Source organism: Camelus ferus, chromosome 3 (assembly GCF_009834535.1).
Source record: "Camelus ferus isolate YT-003-E chromosome 3, BCGSAC_Cfer_1.0, whole genome shotgun sequence".
Classification (NCBI taxonomy): Eukaryota; Metazoa; Chordata; class Mammalia; order Artiodactyla; family Camelidae; genus Camelus; species Camelus ferus.
This window is the reverse complement of record NC_045698.1, coordinates 10,623,590-10,645,258: the sequence shown is the minus strand read 5'-3', so window position 1 is coordinate 10,645,258 and position 21,669 is coordinate 10,623,590. Positions and strand designations below refer to the sequence as shown.

Sequence of the window (21,669 nt, the reverse complement as noted above, 5' to 3'; positions counted from 1 at the left end):
AAGTTAGGCAATAGAACACCATGAACCTGGCAGACGCTGGGAGATCCTAAGGCAGGTAAGACCCAAGAAAAGCCTTCTGGAGCCAGATAAGTTTTTAAGTCAGACATTCTGCATTGCCGAGTGCCCGCAGCATGGAGAACCCTGATTGAAGGGTGAGGAGGCATGGGGGCCAGGCCATCTGGGATCAGAACCAGGCTGTGGTCGAACGGCAGCTTCCTATTTACAGTGGTTGGAGTCCTGTTAGCTGTGGCCCTGATCTAACGTGTCTTTACTTTGGGAAGCCCACGAACATCTAGAAACCTGCCTCTAAACAGCCAATGAGCCTCTGTACTTAGGACTGTCTTGGGACAGAATTGTGACTCCAGGCCTAAGGCACTTCGAAGACACCTTAAACACGTCTGCAACTGAATTTCAAAGCCATAGCTTTTCATCTTTCAGCAGCTGTTCTTCCTGGTCTTGGCTAGAGATGCAGCAGTGTTTGCGAGTGACGTGGCCAGGACAGAACTAGCTGACTGATTGACGCTGACCTATAGCATTGTGACCTCCCCAGTATGACATGGAAGGCTTGCTACATCCTTAATATGTTCAAATTTATCTCTGGAGTGCTGCAGGGCTGAATCTCAGACTCCTTTCTGTCTCTGTCCTGTCTAGATGGTCTCATTTAGTCTCCTGCCTTTAGATACTACCTATACGCTGATGACGTCCAGGTATCTGCAGCCCGGACATCCCCTGTGGACTCCAGGTTCATGCAGCCAACTATCTTACCTGATGACTTCTGTGCTTGGAATCCTAACGGGCATCTAACACCCAACAGGGGACTTCCCAGTGGAGGTCTTGCTTTTTCCTCCCAACCCTTACCTACCCCAGTCTCCTCAGCTCAGTAAGTAACTATACCATTTAATTAGCGACTTACCAAAACACTCAACCGTTGGCTTTGATTTCTCCCTTTTCTACACGCCCACCATGTAGTCCATCACCAGAGCCATTTATTTTACCACCAAAAAGCTCTCAAGTCAATCACTTCTCTCCATCTCCACTCCCCGGCCCCCACCCAAGTCCAAACCATCGCCTTCTCTTACCTGGATTACCACAGATCTCCTGACTTCCTGCTCTGCCGGTCCCTCTTCAGACCACGTCCATCCTTGCAGACAGCAGGAGCCTCTGTCCCACCTCTGCTTGGACCCTTTGACAGCTTCCCACTGCTCGTAGAACAAAGACCGTGTTCGTGTTCTCCACCGTGACCAGGAATGACCTCAGCATTGCCTACCCTTCCAAATTCACCTTACACCCCTCTCTCCTCTCACTGGCTGCTCTTCTGGTCCTTAAAAACACCAAGCCTTCCTCCAGCTCTAATACAGCTGGTTCCTTCTTGTTCTTCGACCCTCGGCTCAAATGTCATCTCTTTGAAGGGGTTTCCTTGTCTGGGTCATCTGAATAAGCTCCTCCAAGGAGTCCCCAGCTCATTAATTTCATCTCTTCAGCACCCATCACAGGAAGGGTTTATGTTGTTTGTGTACCTCTCACTTCATCCTTTCAAGTAGTCATCATTCTCCTTTCACATGACCCCTTACCATGTTGTAGGTCTGGGGATGTGGCCTGAGCCAGACACAGTTCTCTGTGCCCTGGAGCTTACATTCAAGTGGAGAAGATAGACAGGAAGACAAATAGCAAGTAAGCAGCAATATAATGTCTAGTAATGAACATGCTATGAAGAAAAACAGGGTAAGCCAACTGAGACAGCCAGATAAAGCAAACAGTAGGTGCGTGAAGGGCACTGGAGAATTAATGACTGATAAGAAAACGTCACAAATAAATGGGCAGTGGGTATTTTATTCCATTTGGTGTTGAAGAAATACGCTATTTTGAGAAAATTAATTTTAGGCCATACTTCACAGCATAAGTTGCAGGAGGATTAAAAAGCTAAAGGTGCAAATGGAACTACAAACTGGACAAAATTACTTTATCTAAAGATGGGTAAGAATGATGAAGTCCAAAATTATGGAAGGAAACTCCATGAAATGATTGACTACATAATAATTTAGTATTTCTGGTATCAAAAGAAAATTATAAAATTAGGATATGAACAAATTGGGGGAAATACTATAAAAGGGAATAATAAAAAGGCTAAATAATATTAATATAATATATGTCTTCAATTCTAAAGCTCTTTTTCCCTTGTACTTTAATGTTTCTTGAAATCAGGATGTTTCCCCATCACTGCATACATTTAATGTAGTCAAAAAAAAAGTTAAATCAATGGTATATCTTACAAGTAATAATGTCTTCATCTTACAATCAAAATGTGATTTTTTTTTCCAAGTGCATACTAATCAGTACCAACATCGAAATTCCTGGTAGAAAAATACCTAATTCAGTCATTCAGCCAAAAACGTTTGAGTGTTTATGATGTAGCAAGGTGGTAGGTGTAAAGCAGTAAACCACATAGACAAAAATCCTTGCCTTCAAGTGCCTTCTCTGGGCCGATGGTGCTTGGGGCCCTGTACACTACTTACATACAATCTAAGAGCCATTATTTCAGCGAGAATAAGTACTTTGGCCAAGGCCTCTCCGTTGTTAAGAAGAAGCAGATCCAGTCAAGTCTGCGTGGCTCTAATCCCTGAGCTCTTTCCTCAAATTACCATAATTGTTGAGCTGAGTGGAGTTTCCGTGCTCAGTCTTGCTGACAGAGCCATCATTCCCAGTGCCCTTCTTTCTTCGCTTCTGCCTCCGCACTGGATTTAGGACTCCCTCAAGGAACAGCTGGTGGAAATAGAAACATTGCAGTGGATGCCCCAGTCAGGGCTGATATGTTTTTAGCAAAGAATAAAGTTTTACCAATAAGACACATAAAAAGATTAATCCTACTTTATTTAGGTGCCTTCCTATATGCTTTTAAAACTTGTACTGATGTTATTGAAACTCAGGTCCGGCAAACTGGGGCAGGCAGGGAGATGGTGGGGCAGTTGGCCTTTGGACATGAGTCCACCCTTCCCCCAGGTGCTGGCCTCCAGAAAAGAGCAAACTTTCCTTTCTACCAACACTTGCTTTTCACGTGGTGAGCAGCTGAGCCTGAGTTTTGATAACACTAATATATAATGATATCATTTAAATTTGAACACACATTTTAGCAATGAAAATAAACAATTTACAGTCATGGACTCGGGGAGGATGAGAAGGAGAAGAACAAACCATAGACTCTTCTCTGTCTGAGAGAAAGGAAATTAGAAGTTGCCTTCAGTTAGATTCTCTGGAAGCAGAACCCGCCTTGGGGAATTCTTGTGTGAGTGATTTATTGAGTGTGAGCTCTAAGGAGGAGAGGAGAGGGAAGCAGTGAGTGGTGGGAAAAGGTTATGCAAGGATGTTGTCCCCACTGAAGACCAACTTCCACTTGATCCTACAGGAGCTCTGGAGTATGAATTGTACCAGGGTGATCCCACAGAGAGGCTGGGAGGTGATTTTGTATACTCTGAAGTCAGCCAGCCATTGGCTGGGTGCTGCCTGGGGGTCAGGTGTGGCTTAACCAATCCAAAGTGGCTGGGGGCAATTTTCCCTGAGAAGGAAGCAGCTGTGGGGCATTAATGGCCAACTCCTAGCACCTGGGGATGGATGCGCTGACCAGTAAAAGGGATCTGGGTGGATCGCCGACAACATCCACTATAGAAGTCCAGAAGGAAATTAATCTGGAAGATTATCAAGTGATAGGTTTTGACACATAGCAGGAGTCCTCTGACTTGATACACCTTTTGAACACGAGATTTACTATCAAAGAGCTTGGTGGTTGTTATTTTGCTTTAGGGTGTTAAAGCATTAGATCAGCTTTGGTAGAAGGAAAATTTGTTCTTCCGGAAGGCGTCATGGCAGGAATGCTCTACAAAGGCTAAGAAGTTTCTTATGGAAATTTTTACAGTTATGATTGGAAAAAGGAAAAGAGAATAAGAGATATAATTGGAAACAATTAGCAAAAACTACTTTGTGTGATACCACTTTAGCAGAGGAATGATACTGAATTCCTACAGCTATCATTTATTTTTATCCTAGATTTTTCTAAAGTGATTTTACACGTTGGTATCTTCCTATAAATACATTCTTTTTGCTAACAGTGTTTTGCATAGAATGTTCAACTATAGAGTGGTGGATAAGCATCATTATAGAACATTTGTCAAAACCCCCAGAATGTACAACACCTAGAGTGAACCCTAATATAAACCATGGACTCTGAGTGATAATGACGTGTCAGTGTAGGTTCATCAGTTGTGATAGATGTATGGGATGGGATGTTGATGGTGGGGATGTGGTGTGGGCTTTGGGGGAGAGGGACTATGGCGACTCTGTACTTTCTGCTCCATTTTGCTGTGAACCTAAAACTAATCTAAAAAATTAAGTCTATGTTGAAAAGTGTAGGACTGTACAGAAAGCTGACTCTCCTTCTCAGTCAGTGGCCTGTTCCCAAAGACAGAGTCCATGTTCTGGCGACATTTTAAAAATAAAGTTCTTTCCACCTGGACATCCATTCTCACCATCTCCAGTCTAATTTATACATCCAGTAGGTGGGCAAGTTCACTTGGAAATGCCATCCTGACAAGCTGCCAGGACCTCAGAGGGCCGGCCCCTCATGGAGGGTGGTTAAAATAGAATGTTCTACAACTGCATCTTCTCCAGCAAGAATTATCCCAAAACAGTGTGTTTGGTTTCAAGGTTTTCCTATTTGTCTGCACAGAGATCAGGAATATAGATCAAATTAAAACACAGTAGAATCAGGTGAATAGCATCATTTGATGGTGTAGCAAATTCCTTCAATACCTATTTTCATAGTGTAGAACTTACTCTGTGCTATGAGGGATACATATATAATACACACACAATATTTCTCTCTCTCTCTCCCTCTCTCACACAAACACACACCCCTTCCTTAAAGGAAGAAAAGAAGCCATCACCCACTCCGTATAAAGTGGTTGACTCGATCTCCAGGATGCCTGTTGCTGTTGTGTAAATGTAGCCTGCAAGTAAAATTTAACATGTTAAGCTCTTAACCCAGAACTTCTTAGAAATGTTTTCTGATATTAACATAAAGTGCTTATTGAGTTTTTGCTATTACTTTAACCCCAATGGACAGGTATCTCCCCTACAAGAAGATATTTCAAACTGAAGCTAATATGGATGAAAATGAAAAATAATAACTTTTATCAAATTACAGTGAGATTTACACTGTAAACTGCTTAGCGTTTCTATAGAAACATGATCTGCTGAGTTTTACTGTTGAAGTGGGACTCCCTGGAGACAAGACAACATTTCTAATGCTGTGTGTGTGTTTCTTCCCTCCGTAGGCTTTGAACCGGGGCATCGCTGCTGTCAAGGAAGATGCAGTGGAGATGCTGGCCAGCTACGGGCTGGCGTACTCCTTAATGAAGTTCTTCACGGGCCCCATGAGTGACTTCAAAAATGTGGGCCTGGTGTTTGTGAACAGCAAGCGGGACAGGACCAAAGCTGTCCTGTGCATGGTGGTGGCCGGTGCGATCGCCGCCGTCTTCCACACCCTGATAGGTAAGGCTGTTGGCCATCCACTAGGAATCTAGCTTTGGTAATTCCTTATTCCTCTTAATTTCTTTACATGTATTTATTGCAATGTGATCTCTTCCGTAATCATTAAATATTTCTCCCAAAAATTTCAAGGGATGGAAGGAATGGAATTTGGCTTCTAGGGCAAGAAAAGAAAATGTGTTTTCTCTGGGAAGCTGTAGTTTTGTGTCTTTGGTTCCCAAATCCTGTGTCAGATGACGATATATACATATATGTGTGTATATATATATAAAAAATAATATGTAATATTATGTATTAGTGTATGCATGACTGGGACATTATGCTGTATACCAGAAATTGACACATTGTATCTGACTATACTTCAATTGAAAAAAAGAAACAAATCAAAGAAAAACATGGATCCAACCTCAAGGCACTTTTGGTCTATTGGGTAGAAGCAGATTTTTTTTTAAGCTACAAATAAAGCTACATAAGATTAGAGAAAGGAGGGGTGGGGAGAAAGAAAGAGAAGAAAGAAAGAAAGAAAATTATATATTAGTGTTATTAAAACTCATCACCACTAAAAAAACGGCACATGCTTTTGCTAGAGACAGACATTACTATACAGACTCACTTAATCTTAAGAATAAAAATAGAATGATTGTTAGGATTAATGTGCATCAGCTGTGGAAACAAAGGTTGTTTTATGTATTAAAATTATCTCATTTCAGGACTTCATTCTTCTATTCCAAGACAAGACTAAATACTCTTGGCATGACATTCTTTCCATGAAACAATGAAAACATTGTATGACACACACACAGTGACTGGCCTACAGGTTCACCAAGACTTGGGAAAGCACCTTCCTTTAGAGCTGGAGTTCTACTTCTGCCTTCTATTGAGTGATAAAACCCATAAGGGCATGATTTCAGAACCTCTTGACTTTAAAATAGGTCAGGTTACCTAGCATAAAAATTGAATGCACACCTATTGAAGGCAGTTGCATGAAGCCTGTGAACACTTCACAAACCCACTGTAGGAGAACCATGGATGTTAGGGTTGAATGAAGAGCCAGGAGATAAACCCAGGCCATTTCCAGTGAACCCAAGTGTCTGCTAATGTTTACTCCTATGACTGAATCTGAAAGTAAATGGAGTGAGGCCTTGGTGGTTTTCCTTTTTAATGCAGCATAGAATTTTGTGCTGAGGACCGTGTGGAAGAGAGGATGCTTCTTGCGGGCCAGATATTCAGCCAAAGGGTCACTATTGATCATCGCATTGGGCTCAGAGCTTCAGGGCATGGGGTAGAGAGGAGATACCTTGCTTTCCCTCAGCTGACACCCTGAATGCAAACTCATCAGCTGAGGTTTGAAGAAACTTCTGCAGCTAGATTTGATCTGGACCATTTTCAAAGATGTTTTATGTATTTGAGAAAATTCCATATGTGAAATGAATGGGTCTAAATAAATTTTTGCCTAAAAAGAAAGATAAGTTAGTTCCTTTTTGTTACTAGGTTTTTGGTTGTTTTTTTTTTTTTTTTTAAACTTCTAAATAAAACTAACATTCCCTGTTTTAGTCATGCTTGGATGAGACTTTGGGACTAACGGCTAATTACTAGCTGCCAGTAATTAAGGAAAAATTGAGTGTACTGGGTAATTGACACTGTTGGGAAGAACATTTGGTCATTGAAATAAAAATCAATGTCATTTTCCAAGTTAAATCTAAGATTTTCAATTTTAAAATGGAATCACAAAATCTTACATTTGAACCAAAATTGTTCTGTATCCCAGATATATCTAACAATCGCTTTTATCACTGTTGATATTTTTACAATTATAGTGATTTTCTTCCACCAAACAGGTTCTTTCTGCAATTGCTAAGGAAGCATGTGTCAATTTTTTTCAAACACTTAAAAGTTAAACGCTAATGATTTTTCCTCCTTCAGTTTGCTGACCTCATTCCAATTTTCTGCCTAACTCTTTAATTCCTCTCTCGCCTTCTGCTGTCCGCTGCATCAGGCATCTTTGCTCTCCTTCCTTCTTCTTTCTTAGTGAGCCTGTTAGCTTTTTTTTTTTATTCAGGTATAATTGATTGACAGTGCTGTGTTAGTCTGTAAGTGTTTTTATACTCAGACCTTGCCCATTCTTTGTTTCCCGTAACCTTGACCACAGGCTCAAGATGGGGTGCTGTTCTCTCATCACCCCCCACCCTTTCCTATGTCACTTTCCTGCCCCAGTAAACGCCCTCCCCTGTTCAGTGTCTCCTTTACAAGTCACCTGTGCCAGACACTAAAACCCATTTGCACGTCTTCGTCATACTGAAAACAGCTACTTACATTTCTTTCTTTTTTTTAACATTTTTTTATTGAGTTATAGTTATTTTACAATGTTGTGTCAAATTCCAGTGTAGAGCACAATTTTTCAGTTATACATGAACATACATATATTCATTGTCACATTTTTTTCACTGTGAGCTACCACAAGATCTTGTATATATTTCCCTGTGCTATACAGTACAATCTTGTTTATCTATTCTACGTTTTGAAATCCCAGTCTATCCCTTCCCATCCCCCGTCCCCCTGGCAACCGCAAGTTTGTATTCTGTGTCTATGAGTCTGTTTCTGTTTTGTATTTATGTTCTTTTTTTTTTTCTTTTAGATTCCACATATGAGCGATCTCATATGGTATTTTTCTTTCTCTTTCTGGCTTACTTCACTTAGAATGACATTCTCCAGGGACACCCATGTTGCTGCAAATGGTGTTATGTTGTCGTTTCTTATGGCTGAGTAGTATTCCATTGTATAAATATACCACTTCTTTTTCATCCAATCATCTGTTGATGGACATTTAGGCTGTTTCCATGTCTTGGCTATTGTAAATAGTGCTGCTATGAACACTGGGGTGCAGGTGTCATTTTGAAGTAGGGTTCCTTCTGGATACAAGCCCAGGAACGGGATTCCTGGGTCATATGGTAAGTCTATTCCTAGTCTTTCGAGGAATCTCCATACTGTTTTCCACAGTGGCTGCACCAAACTTCATTCCCACCAGCAGTGTAGGAGGGTTTTCTTTTCTCCACAGCCTCTCCGGCATTTGTCATTTGTGGACTTTTGAATGATGGCCATTCTGAGTGGTGTCGAGTCTTGATAAAAATAGAGATAGAATTTAAGTTCTTGTGTTAAAACTTCACCTTTACTTACTTTATGCGTGGGTCTACAATATCTCTCCAAGGCCTGGGCAATGTTTGTACCTCCCATCCCCAAATCTTCCAAGTAAATATTGCTCATGTGCAGATTAAAATGATGAGTGTCTCATATGTGTCCCAGCCCTCTTGCAGGTAACCAGCCTCTTTGCAGCTGGGTGAGTTGGTGTAGTGCCTGATACAACCACTATTTGTTGGAGTGATTTAAATATGTCCTGTCCGCCATACAAACACACATATTTTAGAAAGGATACATTAGAAACACAGGGGTATGATGACCTGCCTCTGTGAAAAACCTAGTAAACAGAACATAGCAGGTCAATCAGTAGTTCTTGTGAGGTTTTTCAGCCTGGGAATTAAGGAATTTGAATTAGAATAAGAGTTGCCAGATTTGCGTCTTGAGAATACACATATGATCCTGTTACTAAAATGAGAGGAGGGCTTTTTCCTTAATTCTCATGGGGAAAATTATAGGTAATGAGACTTGTCTAGATTGATATTAATATTTTGTGGCATTTTGCAACAAGTATAAGATCTATGGGATGGACAAGTTTGAGAACCGCTGATTCTGGAAAGGGCCCGTCCCCCTGGTGGGCTGGGGTCAGAAGAATTTGGAGATGTGAATGGCCCTTCCTGTTTCTGGTTTGGGCGGCTCAGAGCTGCATACCTGTAAACAGGCCGAGTCAGTGTCCTCCCGCTGCAGCCACACCACGAAATCCGTCTACAACTGTTCAAAAACCTTGCTTAATTTCTATTTTTAATGTTCTACTTGTCATAAGGAATATAAGCTATTTCCGAACAGTCTTGGAAGGCAGTTTATAGGAGCTGAAATTTACTAAATGTCATTACGGCAGCTCGCCTGGGAACTATGGACTCTATGCAAAAGCACTTTTAACAAATGACCCCCAGCCAACAGCTCCACTTGGAAGCAGCTCAGGGACACGGGACTGGGTGGCAGGCGTCGGGGAAATGGATGAAAAACAGCTTCTGGGATTTTACACTCCCAGCTAACCAGGTGGAAACAACCTCGTAGTTATAATCAGACTCTTCTACCAGAGGGGAGGCTAGAGAGAAGGAGGGAAAAACAAGAAGAAAAAGCCTCTTTCCTTGGCCTCCAGAGTTTTCCTCTAGTAACTAAAAGAGGACAAGAAGTAAAAAAGAAGAAAAGCATCCTTGGGCCCATTGGTCCCAAAGTACCCGGGAGCGAAGCAGGGGCGGGGGCGGGGACGACACATCCTGGGGGAGTCAGAGGCTTGGCCGAGCTCATCCCCCAGCAGTCAGTCCTTCAGGCCCTTTAAGCTTTATAGATGGTTGCTCTTCGTTATTCTGCATAGAAGCTGCTCTTTTTGATGTTGGTATATTGAGGTATATATATTTACAGAAGCAGAGACGCTTTCTCACAGCGATCTCGGTACTCTCAGGCCGCCCAAGCAGACTGCCCGCCCTGCTCAAATTCACGTGCCCCTTCTCAGCTGCTCAGATTCATGTGTCCCTTCTTTCCCTGCCCCGCCCCAGAGTCTCTCCTGTCAGGGGACAAGGCGGGCCGGCGTTGCAAGCAGTGAAAGAGTTTACCAAAGGCAAAGGATGAGAATAGAAAAGGAGTTTATTAGGTCATGCTGTCATGGACCACAGTGGGCCACGGGGGAGAGCGGCCTGTGTGAGCGCCAAGGGCCGGTTGTGGGGGGCCTTTATATGGTGGGGTCACAAGATGCCTGATCAGCTTGAGCACAAGTCTCTGACTGGATGTAGGTGAGATAAGAGGTTTAGGGCCGTGAAGGGCGGTGGGGTTTACGACTCTGATAAGGCGGGCTGAGACAAGCCAGCCTGAACCTTCATGAGATTAGGCGCTACCTGGGGCTAGTAGTTTGTTAGGGCCACACGCCCAGGAGAGGATGTGCTTTATCTGTTGAGGGATCGCAGGCAGACGTCTGAGAGCCCAGGAGCGGGGCTTGTGGACTTGGCTGGACGCCAGTCGGCCCCACACCTCCTTTTCTCAGAAGCCGCCTGAAGGAGTTTGCTGGGGCTGTCCTAACACAGCACTGAGACCAGGGGAGCTCAAATCCCAGAAATGTGTTGTCTCACAGTGTGGAGGCCGGAAGATGGAGGGGGTGGCCAGTTTGGCTCCTTCTGAGGCCGAGGGGGGGACCTGCCCCAGGCCTCTCTCCAGCTCCTGGTGGTCCCTTGGCTTGGGAGGCATCTCCGCAACCCCTGCCTTCATGCGCCTGTGGGCTTCCCTGTGAGCACGTCTGTCTCCGGGTCCAAGTCTCCCCTTTTAGAAGGACATCACGTTGAGTTGGGAGCCCGCTCTACCCCATTGTGACCCCTTCTTAACTAATTGTACCTTCAATGACCCCGCTGCCGAGGAGGGTCACGTTCTGAGGTACAGGGGGGTGAGGACTCAACAAATGACTTGTGAGGTTAACCTAAACGTACAACAATAGGGGGCGACTAAGCCCTACTAAGTAAACCTACAAAGAGGAACTCAGTGCGTCCATTCAAATGTAGAAGCATATTCTGGAAAGATGTTCATGGTTTACAAAAGACTACAAATGCAGCCCGACCCCGTTTTTATGTTAAAACACCCGTGGATACCCCACCACACGCACCCATAAAACAGCTGGGCAACTAGAACCCGGAGTGTTAACTGTGACCCCTTCTGGGTAGAGAAATGAATGAGGTTGTAGATGATTTTCTTCTTTTTTCTCGTTTAAATTTTCTAATTTTTCTACCAAAAAACGCCCAAATATTATATTTAAAATTGTTTTTAGTCTTTTGGGATAAAAGGCTTATAAGGCTGACTTTTTCTGAACACCGCCATGTCTGTTTTTGGACCTCCTGCAGCGTACAGTGACCTCGGCTACTACATCATCAATAAACTGCACCACGTGGATGAGTCCGTGGGGAACAAAACGAGAAGGGCTTTCCTGTATCTTGCTGCCTTTCCTTTTATGGATGCAATGGTGAGTGGAGAAGATCGCTGGCACTTTTTTTTTTAATTATGGTAAAAAACACGTAACCTAAAATTTACCACTTTAACCATTTTTCTGTATTTAGTTCTATGGCTTGTAGTGAATCACATTGTAGTGAATCGCATTGTTGTGAATCTTCAGAATTCTTTGCATCTTGTGATACTGACCCTATTCCCATGAAACTCGAACTCCCCATCCTCCCCTCCCCCGCCCAGCCCCTGGCAACCCGGATGTGGAAATGGCTCCACTTACCCCACCCAAAAATTGATCAACATGCTTGAGGCTCTCTTCACTGCCCTGCACATTTCCTTTCTAACTGTGGTCATATGCACATAACATAGAATTTACCATCTTAACCACTATGAGTTGTGCACTTCAGTGGCGTCAGGTACGTGCACACTGTTGTGTTCCGTCCACCCACGGCTGTCTGCATCTTCCCGACTGAAGCACTTCCCCACTGAACACTCACTCCCCACCTGCAGCCCCTGCAACCACCGCTCTCCTCTCTGTCTCTGTGAACTTGACTCCACTGTGGAATCACACAGTGTTTGTGGTTTTGTGTCTGGCTTATTTCACTTCGCAGAATGTCTTCAAGGTTCATCTGTGTTGTATGTAGCTTGAGTCAGAATGTCCTTTTTTAAGGCTGAATAATATGCATTGTATGTATAGACCACATTTTGTTTACCCATCATTCATCCATCAGTGGACATCTAGGTTACTTCCACCTTTTGACTATTATGAATAATGCCGCTATGAACATGAGTGTACAAATAACTCTTGAGTCCCTGCTTTAATTCTTTTGAGTATATGCCCAGAAGTATAGTAATTCTATTTTTAATTTTTTGAGGACCCATCATACTGAATTCCATAGCAGCTGCACCATTTTACATCCCCACCAGCAGTGCAGAAGTGTTCCAACTGACCATTGACTTTTAACCAGTCCATCTTTTCAGTTTCTTTTATGAGAATTATCTGTATTTGCCCCAAGTTCTGGCAGAAGGCAAGAGAGCTCATTTGAAAATTTGATTCAAATATAAATTCTTTTCTGATATATTCAGGATCAAGGGATCAGAATAGCTTTGTGATAAACTTACCACTTGTGTGGTATAAGCACCCAGAGCTTTTTAGAATAAGAATCACTCAAATATACAGATAGAATTTTATTACTTTAATAACCAGCTTTACTAGATTAGCTAAGGGTGGCTCACTTCCATAGATTAAATTCTTTTCATGACACTGAAGAGTTCTCAGAGAATGCTTTTTCCTATTCATCTGTTATAGATATAAAAGAGACTTAGCAAAAATATATATTTTTTTCCAACAATGTCTAATGCTGCGGGAAAATAAACCCTTTCTTTGGGCTTATTTTAAATTAGCCTTGGAAGGAGACTTTAAAATATGTTCATCTGTTCAAGTTTTTTTTACCACCTCCTATCTCAAGTTTTATATACAGTAGACGTGCGAGGTGAGTGGACATGTATATTGAGGTAAGGCAGCAGCCCCAGATCCTTGGAGGAATGAGACAAGGTCGAAACGTATGTGGTCCGTCCTCTCAAATGTTATCAGAAATCTTAATCTGGGTTGGGTTACAGGCACTGGCTCGTTGACTCTCTGACAGCCTTGCGCTGCTGTGCATGGGAGACTTAAATATTAAACCCTTAGTTTTGACCCAAGGTTCTGATTGTCAATTGTCACAGCATCACTTTAGGTGGAGAACTTGGCCACTGAAACACTGGTAGCTGGATTTCCTTTTTCTTACTTGCCACCAGGTGTAGTGGCTGTGGTAGTTGACATATATCTTCTAAAAAGAAAAAGGCCAATGGGTTGGAGTGTAGAATCAGATTCCCCATGGTGCCCTGGCTGGCCGGAGGGGACACCACCGTGCTGTCAAAGCAGTGAGCGAACTGCAGGAGGCGACCAGAGTGACAGTCCAGCTTCCTAGACAGAGCCCACGATGTTGCACTAATGCCTGTGCTCCCAGCTGCACTGAGACTCTTGAAACACATAGAATTACAGTGATACAGTGAATTCAGGGAACTTGGGACAAAAAAGTGAATCACAGACTTTTTAGTGCCCCATGTTCCACTTCCATTCTGTATTTATTTGCCACGAGAGAGTTTCTAAAACTCAGAATAACAGCAGAGCACTTGTGATCCGCTCCCTTTTCTTCCATGTTTCATCTGTCAGCTCTCGCAAAGGCCCAGCAGGAAGGGACTGCTAATAAAAAGCAAAGTAATACACATCACCTCCCCAAACACACACACACTCTGCAGCATGGCCCTGATGTATTAGTTGGAGAGAGAATATTTGAAAAGCACAAAGCTTATCATCCAGATGGCTTTCGGTCCGCAGAGAGCCCACAAGCTGCACTTTGCAGACGTTACTTGCGCTTTGCATTTCTTTTCACATTCACACCTTGGGACTTGTAGATGTAGCAGCTCCCATGTTAAGTCTTGACACAGACCTGGGGAGTAGATCGTGCCTCTCTGATTGTGTTTAGCTCACGTGAAATGCTATATCTCTGTCAGTCTAGGTTAACCAGTACAAGTTAGAAGGATGATCCTTAAATGCATCCTACTTTGAACTTCAAACCTCCTCCAAACCTGCCATCCCCTGGGCTTTTCATTGTCTGCAAACCTTATAGGACCGTCCTCTTCATTTCCCCCAAAGGCACAAAGTCTCAGATCGGGTCCTGCCCAAACTTGAAGAGAAGGACCCCAATCAGTCAGCGAGAACCTGTAATGACTGTCACAACTCAGAACCAATTTAGAGCCCTTATTAAAACATTGCTTCAGGGGAGAAGGTATAGCCCAGTGGTGGAGCACATGCTTAGCATGCACCGTGTCCTGGGTTCAATCCCCAGCACCTCCATTAAAATAAATAAATAAATAAACAAACAAACCTAATTGCCTCCCCCCCCGAAAAAAATTAAAATTAAATTTTAAAAACATTGCTTCATATATAGAGAATGCAGGTGCTGTGATTCGCACTGCCCACAGAGAGAGGGGTCACCCAGCTCTCCAGCCCGGCACACGAACCAGTACACATGTCTGCTTATAACTGGTACCAAATAAATACTGTGCAGTCACTGGTTCCTCTTAAAAATCTCATGTGGTCCTGGCCACCAGGCTAAGTTACAGTCATTTTACCAATTGTAGATTTTTCAAACCTGTGCTACTCAGGTCGGGAAGAGATGAGGTATGTCCAGGAACTCATAACAACCAGAAATAACCTAATCCTGAACCCTCCTACACAGCTAGTGGGAATGTAATTTGATGTTGCCTCTATAGAAAGCAGTATGGACATCCTTCAAAAAACTAAAAGGTGAGTTACCCTATAATCCAGCAATCCCACTCCTGGGCACATATCTGGAGAAAACTCTAATTCGAAAAGATACATGCACCCCAACGTTCAGAGCAGCAGCATTTACAATAGCCAAGACATGGAAGCGACCCAAGTGTCCACTGATAGATCACTGGGTAAAGAAGTTGTTATACACACACACACACACACACACACACACACACACACACAATGGAATACTACTCAGCCATAAGCAAAGAATGAAATAATGCCATTTGCAGCAACATGAATGGACCTAGAGATTATCATACTAAGCAAAGTAAGTCAGACAGAGAAAGACAAATATCATATGATATCACTTATATCTAGAATCTTAAAAATGACACAAATGAACTCATTTTACAAAACAGAAGCAGACTCATAGACACACAAAACAAATGAATGGTTATCAAAGGGGAAAAGGGGGGAAAGGATAAATTTGGAGTTTAGGATTAGCAGATACAAACTACTATATATAAAATAGACAAACAACAAGGTCCTACTATATAGCACAGGGAGCTATATTCAATACCTTGTAATAACCTATAATGAATATATATACATATACATATATATAAATGTATACCTGAATGACTATGCTGTACACCAGAAATTAGCACAACATTGTAAAACAACTATACTTCAATTTTAAAAAAAGAAATAAACTAATCCTGAAGGTGTGTCTCATGCCCGGTTCTTTCTTTCTGGCAGGCATGGACTCATGCTGGCATTCTCTTAAAACACAAATACAGTTTCCTGGTGGGATGTGCCTCAATCTCAGACGTCATAGCTCAGGTAAATGTGGTCCTCAGGTAAATGTGTGTCCATCAGAGCTGCTCAGAGCGCCTTTTAAGTGAGCCCCGGAACCAGTTGATGCTTCATTTCCATCCATTTACTCTGCAATGCATTTCCTCATTACTCAGATCAAATGTGGACTTGGGTAAATCCTTGTTACATGAATGAGAAAATGAAACCCCCCATAATACAAGTATGGATGATCTTGCTACAGTGGGGGTTGTAGGAATTTAAATTTAGCATCAGAGGTGTTGACCTTTATTATGAAGATGCTTGCATGTCAAATGGCTGTTAAGTCGCAGCTCGTGGGTGGGCAAAGGGTCATGGTGCACATGGCTGGGTGTGCATGTGGTTCCAGGTTCTAGAGAGCACTCGGGAATTATTCTTAAATGCTTCTGCCACCAGGGGCTGCTGCTCACATGTCATTCCCCTACATTTAAAAAGGACCAGCAAGTCATGTGTATAACTGAATCACTATGTTGTACACCAGAAACTAACACAGCATCGTAAATCAACTGTACTTCAGTTAAAAGAAAAAAAGAACTAGAAAGTTGGCTCTTCTGAGAAGACCTCTGTTATCTTGCTGTTCTGTCCAGTTCCCTGGGGTTGGCACCAGCCCTGGTTTCCATTCTCCTTCCTTTTTTATCCTACCAGAGATAATACATTAAAAATTTCAGCAGAAAAGTAGACTTAATCCCTGTAGTCTATGTTGACTTAGTTCCTCCAGTCAGGGATCTGGGGGAATGATTCTCTATAGTGCAGGAGGTGGACTGATCTCTAAGCTCCCTTCCTAGTTCTCCGTTCCAGTCTATGAGCATATCCACCCGTTTCTTCCTGTTTTTCCCTATTGTACATGCTAGCCTTCCAGCCACCTTTTGGAAATAATCTGCTGTTCAACTGTTAGTATCTCCCTAAAGACCAAAAATTAAATTTCCAAATTAATTGCATTTACTCCACTATTAAAACTAATTTAAATGAATTCCTGCTGACACTATGTGTGTGTGTGTGTGTGTGTGTGTGTGTGTGTGTGTGTGTGTGTGGTGTGTGGTGTGTGCACATGCCTGAATTCTTGCTAACGTCATTCTCTGGTGTATCTTTGTTAATTTTCTGGTGAGTTATTAGAGATTTTATTTCCTGGTCTTAAACTTTTAACTCATCTTCTGAGAGATGAACTGAACTGCCTTGTTCACTCTAATCACTTAATTTGAAATTAAGGAAACAGCTCTCATTTTCAACACTAGCATCAGAAGCACAATGAGCATTTGAGGATGTATTACCTTAAAGGCAAAAAAAAAATCCTGTCTTTGCCTAAGATAAGTCTAGTAAGCATCCAAGGGTGGAGGGAAGAATCATATCCCTGAAAAATACTTCTGCCCATACAGATCTCTGCAGCTGTTCCCTCCTCCATGAGATACCCCTCCCCACGGGCTCTCACACCGCCACCTCCTGTTTTCACTCCTACTTCTGCTCAGCTATTGCCGTGTAAATGTTGAAGTTCCTCAAGACCCATCTCCCTCCTCGCTGGGTGTTCTATTTGTGAAGAATCTAACTCACACCCTGTTATTAAACCCTTCATAACATGATCAATGATCGCCAAATAACTATCTGTAGCCGAGCCCTCTCCTCTGAGTTCTGGACAAGGGATCGAAGTGTCTCTGTGATGCTCCCACTTAGACCCTTCAAAGACACTCTAAGTCTTGATTCAGAATTGTCATAATCTTGATGACTGTGCTTTTGAATGAATCGGTGCCACTACCTTCTGGTCGGGAACCCGGGAACCACCTTAGGAGCATCCCTCTTCGTGACAATTTTTTTTTAAATAATTTTTTTTGAAGTTAGTTTTTTATGGATGGACTCTTACCTCTGAAATCTTTTTTAAAAATTTTTAATCCCAGATATTTCTTGGTCGGCCCTCTTCCCACCTCTGCCGCCCTTGCCTGGTCTGAGGGACATCCCTCCCACCTGGACCCTTCGAGGTGCCTCCTGACTCCAGTCTGCCCCTCTGCCCTGTCTCTCCTCCATCCTTTCCCATTGCAGACACAGTGAGCTATTCTCAGTGACACTCTGGCCACTTCACCCGCTGCCTAAAACCTGCTTTTAAGCTGCTTCCTGATGTTTGGGGGATTAAAAAAAAAAAAAAAAAAAAAACAGAATCCTGATCATGGCCTATAAGGAGCTAAAGACCCATGGTCTCTGCTTCCTTCCTCTCATCTGCCCATCCTCTGCACGCCAGCCGTTTGTCCTCCCTTCCAGGTCTTGCTCTGGCGGGGTCTCGCCCTGCAGCCTGGCTCCCCCAGCACCACTGCCCTCTTTCTTTCACGGATCTGGTCACAGGTTGTCAGTGGATGCTCGCTGGCGTCACAGACGAGCTTTTCTGCCTTCCCCTGTAGACCGTCAGCTCCAAGGGAACAGAGTCTGGGGCTAGCCTGTCTGTCACTGAATTCCCCGCACCCGATACAGGGCCAGCACTGGGAAAATCCTCACCACCGAGACAGTAGGTTCCCCTCAGAAAATAACCCGACAAAGTTTTGATAGTTATATCAGATTCAAAAATCTTAATTCTGGAATGAAATGCGAAAAGCCCAGGTGTTCGTTTAAGTTGATGAACGATACAGCCCACAGGGAAGATGTAAAATGTATGGTAGGCGCTGGACCACGAGGCACCAAGCTGTTAACAACACGAGGAGGCTGACAGAATCCTCGCCTTGACCTTGGATCGCTACTGGCCGAATGCGTCCTGCCCACCCTCCATCCCTCCAGCCTACTCTGCTCCTCCGCGTGCTTTGTCATCTCCACGCCGACTTCTCCCTTTTCCTTCAAGTCCAGATCCTCCTCCTTGGTCCTGCTCGTCTTGCACGGCTGCCCTGATGGGCTGGGGGCCTTCCTGGACTTGGCAGAGGAAGGGTTGGTCTTCACGTGTTCCTTTTTCCTCCGGCTTGTTTTCAGTCTCTAAACACGATCAACTTAGCCTACGCTGTAGGTTTGTAGCATGTCTGCGGCAGACATCCTAGTTTCCATATTAGGGCACCTTAGAGGCCTCTGATTAGTTAGAGAAATAAATGGGCATCTTGGCCACATCACACAACTCTCAACCTTCTGTTCCAAACGCAATGGGTCCTTAACAAGGCTCGCCCCAGCTGGTCTTTGCCTTCTTCAGCTCATGCGTTACTCTTGTTCCACTGGGAAGCAGTGGCCATGGAGAGTCACAGGCATCTCTGCTTCCACCGGTGGGTTCCGCTGTATCTGCCCTGAGCATGAGTGTGTGGTCGTGAGTGTGACTGTGAGTGTCCACTCACGTCCTCCGTGCTCCAGGCAGCCTGGTCATGTCCGTGCAGCCCCGCTCTCGCTCTGGCCTCTGCATTCCCCTCCTCTGACAGGTTCTCTCCCATTTACTGGTATGAGAACAACAGCCCAGGCATAGACGTTGGTTCACACTGTAACCAGACCACCTCTAACATCCGATACTTTTATTTCGTTCAGGAGAGTTTCTCTGGATGGCCCTGCTTTTCTGTGTTTCCTCGAGCAATCGAATGCACTCATTTGAGGAATGGTGCTCATTCCCCAGCTTCTTTGTTAACTTTCTGTCACCACTGATTTCTTGATAACTCAGCGATGGGGATACCCCTCCTCTGGTCAGCATCACTTAGTGTGGTGTGTTTTACACGCCTGTCACCCCGTGGACATTCGGCTGATGTAAGGTTGATGTAGGCAGACAGTACCTCCCCGCCCCCATCACTCTACTTCTGCACGCAGCACACCTCAGTGGCCTTGTAAGTATGTGAGTCCCAGGAGGATTCTGGGTAGAGGCTGGGCTGACTCTCTGGCTTCCTGCAGGACAGGAGGGGACGTACATTGATAAATTTGCCTTAGAGGCAGCTCTGTTCAATAGAGATAGATACTTTGCTATTATTTCGGTCCCTCTTGACTTTGTATTTTTTGACCTATTCAACTTTTATAAGTTAACATCTTACACTTTAATTATATTGTTTTATAATAATTCACTTTGGTGCTTTTTACAGCATTCTTAGTGAATTCCATTTTATAAATGTTAATGTCCATTTTTCTGTGTACCGTCATTGATCACGGTTTTGTCCTTTATGGATGGTAACAGGTTCTCAGGTGTAGATTACATGTGCACCTCGAGGGGGCAAAGCTTTTCTGCATCTTTTGGGGTCTGGATGCCAAAGTTTCTGGATATTTTTACTGATAACCTTAACCGGATAAACAGTTGCCTTAAAAGAATCTTAGTGGTGAATATAGCAAAGTGACTGTGTGCTCTTCCAGTGACTCCCAAATGTCTGACCCTGGATTCTATGAAAGCAGTGTTGAGACATAGCACAAGTGTCTGTTGTCCTTCTGATCCGTGTCAAGGTTTTCGCTCGGAGATCTATCTCCTCCGGCTGCAAGAGGTCGGGCTGCGTGTCGCGTCTGTTGATGGTTCCGTTCTCCCCGCGCTGACTTGTTCTTGTTTCCTGTCTCCCAGGTCGTTTTTGTAGCCATTTTGCTTCACAGTCACCTGGAATGCAGGGAGCCCCTGCTCATCCCCATCCTCTCCTTGTACATGGGCGCCCTTGTGCGCTGCACCACCCTGTGCCTGGGCTACTACAAGAACATCCACGACATCATCCCGGACAGGAGTGGACCGGAGCTGGGGGTACGTCCTCGCAACTGCAGCTAGCTGTGGGCTCTCCGGCTCTGGGCTCTCCAGCTCTGGGTCAGAGCTGCCCTGCTTGGAAAATAGTGGCCTGGCTCCATCAAGCTTAGATGTGTGTTTTGATTTCACCACAGCTTGCCAGCCGTCTGAGTTCATTTCTAATAAGACTGTACGTTTTATTGTAATTCAACTTGGTTTGTCTACAGAGGCTTTTCCTCTGTTATTTTTAAGTGTGGTGAGTTGAGCCATGGCAGACATCAAAAAGAAAGACGCCAGCTCTGAATTGTTTTATCTGTCCTTCTTCTAGAGAGCAGTGAACATTTGTCCCCTTTTCTTGGTGCAGGGAGACGCGACAATAAGAAAGATGCTGAGCTTCTGGTGGCCTTTGGCTCTGATCTTGGCTACACAGAGAATCAGCAGGCCTATTGTCAACCTCTTCGTGTCCCGGGACCTTGGTGGCAGTTCTGCAGCTACAGAGGTAGGGCAGCCCCTGGGGATGTGGGTACCCGTCATCACTGTGCAAAGAATGGGGGGAGTGGGGGAGGTGGATTACAAATCTATTTCCAGTTCATCTCGAAAGCCCAAGAAATTCTGTGATGTTAAATTCTACGACACATTCACACAAGGAAGCCATGAGGATCTCAGCATCAGTGACTTCAAACCATGTGGTTTAATATTTTTGTGAGTATGGAAGAAAACGTCTCATTCATTCTCCTCTTTTACCACATGAGGAAACCAAGGCAAGGACACAAAGCTTGCAAGAAGCTGGGCTAGTGTTAGAATCCAGATTTTCTTTCTCCTGCCAGTGCCTCTCCACTGACTTGGAGTCACGCGATGCCTCTTCGCTGCGATCACAGAGGACAGTGGAACATGCCAGGGGGCAGCAGCGGGAGTGAAACTATCTGAGGGTGAAGGGCCGATGCCTCTGTTTTGACCCGCCTGCTGTCACCTGTCCTGTCTCCACCTCCTGCACATGCCACCCCACCCACCACGGCTTTCTGTGCCCTTGGCCATCTGCCCTCCTCCCAAGGAGGGTCTCCATTATTCACTCACCACTCAAGAAATTGATCTGGAAACTGGCAGCTCCACCGAAGAAAGAGTCAAATCATTTCTTTCCATCTTTCAAGTATGGGATGAACAAATAGAATTACTTCATTTGCTTCCTCCTCCGCCGCCCTCTGGAGAATTAATTCCG

At 44.0% G+C, this 21,669-nt stretch overlaps 1 protein-coding gene across 1 annotated transcript in view; it reads left to right on the top strand.

Annotated features, from left to right (window-relative positions):
• ANKH (ANKH inorganic pyrophosphate transport regulator) overlaps window positions 1-21,669 on the top strand; it is a 130,504-nt gene that overhangs the window by 76,711 nt on the left and 32,124 nt on the right. Inside the window, exons 2-6 of the mRNA XM_032470204.1 lie at window positions 5,325-5,541; window positions 11,556-11,674; window positions 15,737-15,820; window positions 20,304-20,474; window positions 20,818-20,952. Coding sequence (XP_032326095.1) covers window positions 5,325-5,541; window positions 11,556-11,674; window positions 15,737-15,820; window positions 20,304-20,474; window positions 20,818-20,952 — 726 coding nt within the window. The remainder of the gene's footprint in view (window positions 1-5,324; window positions 5,542-11,555; window positions 11,675-15,736; window positions 15,821-20,303; window positions 20,475-20,817; window positions 20,953-21,669) is intronic.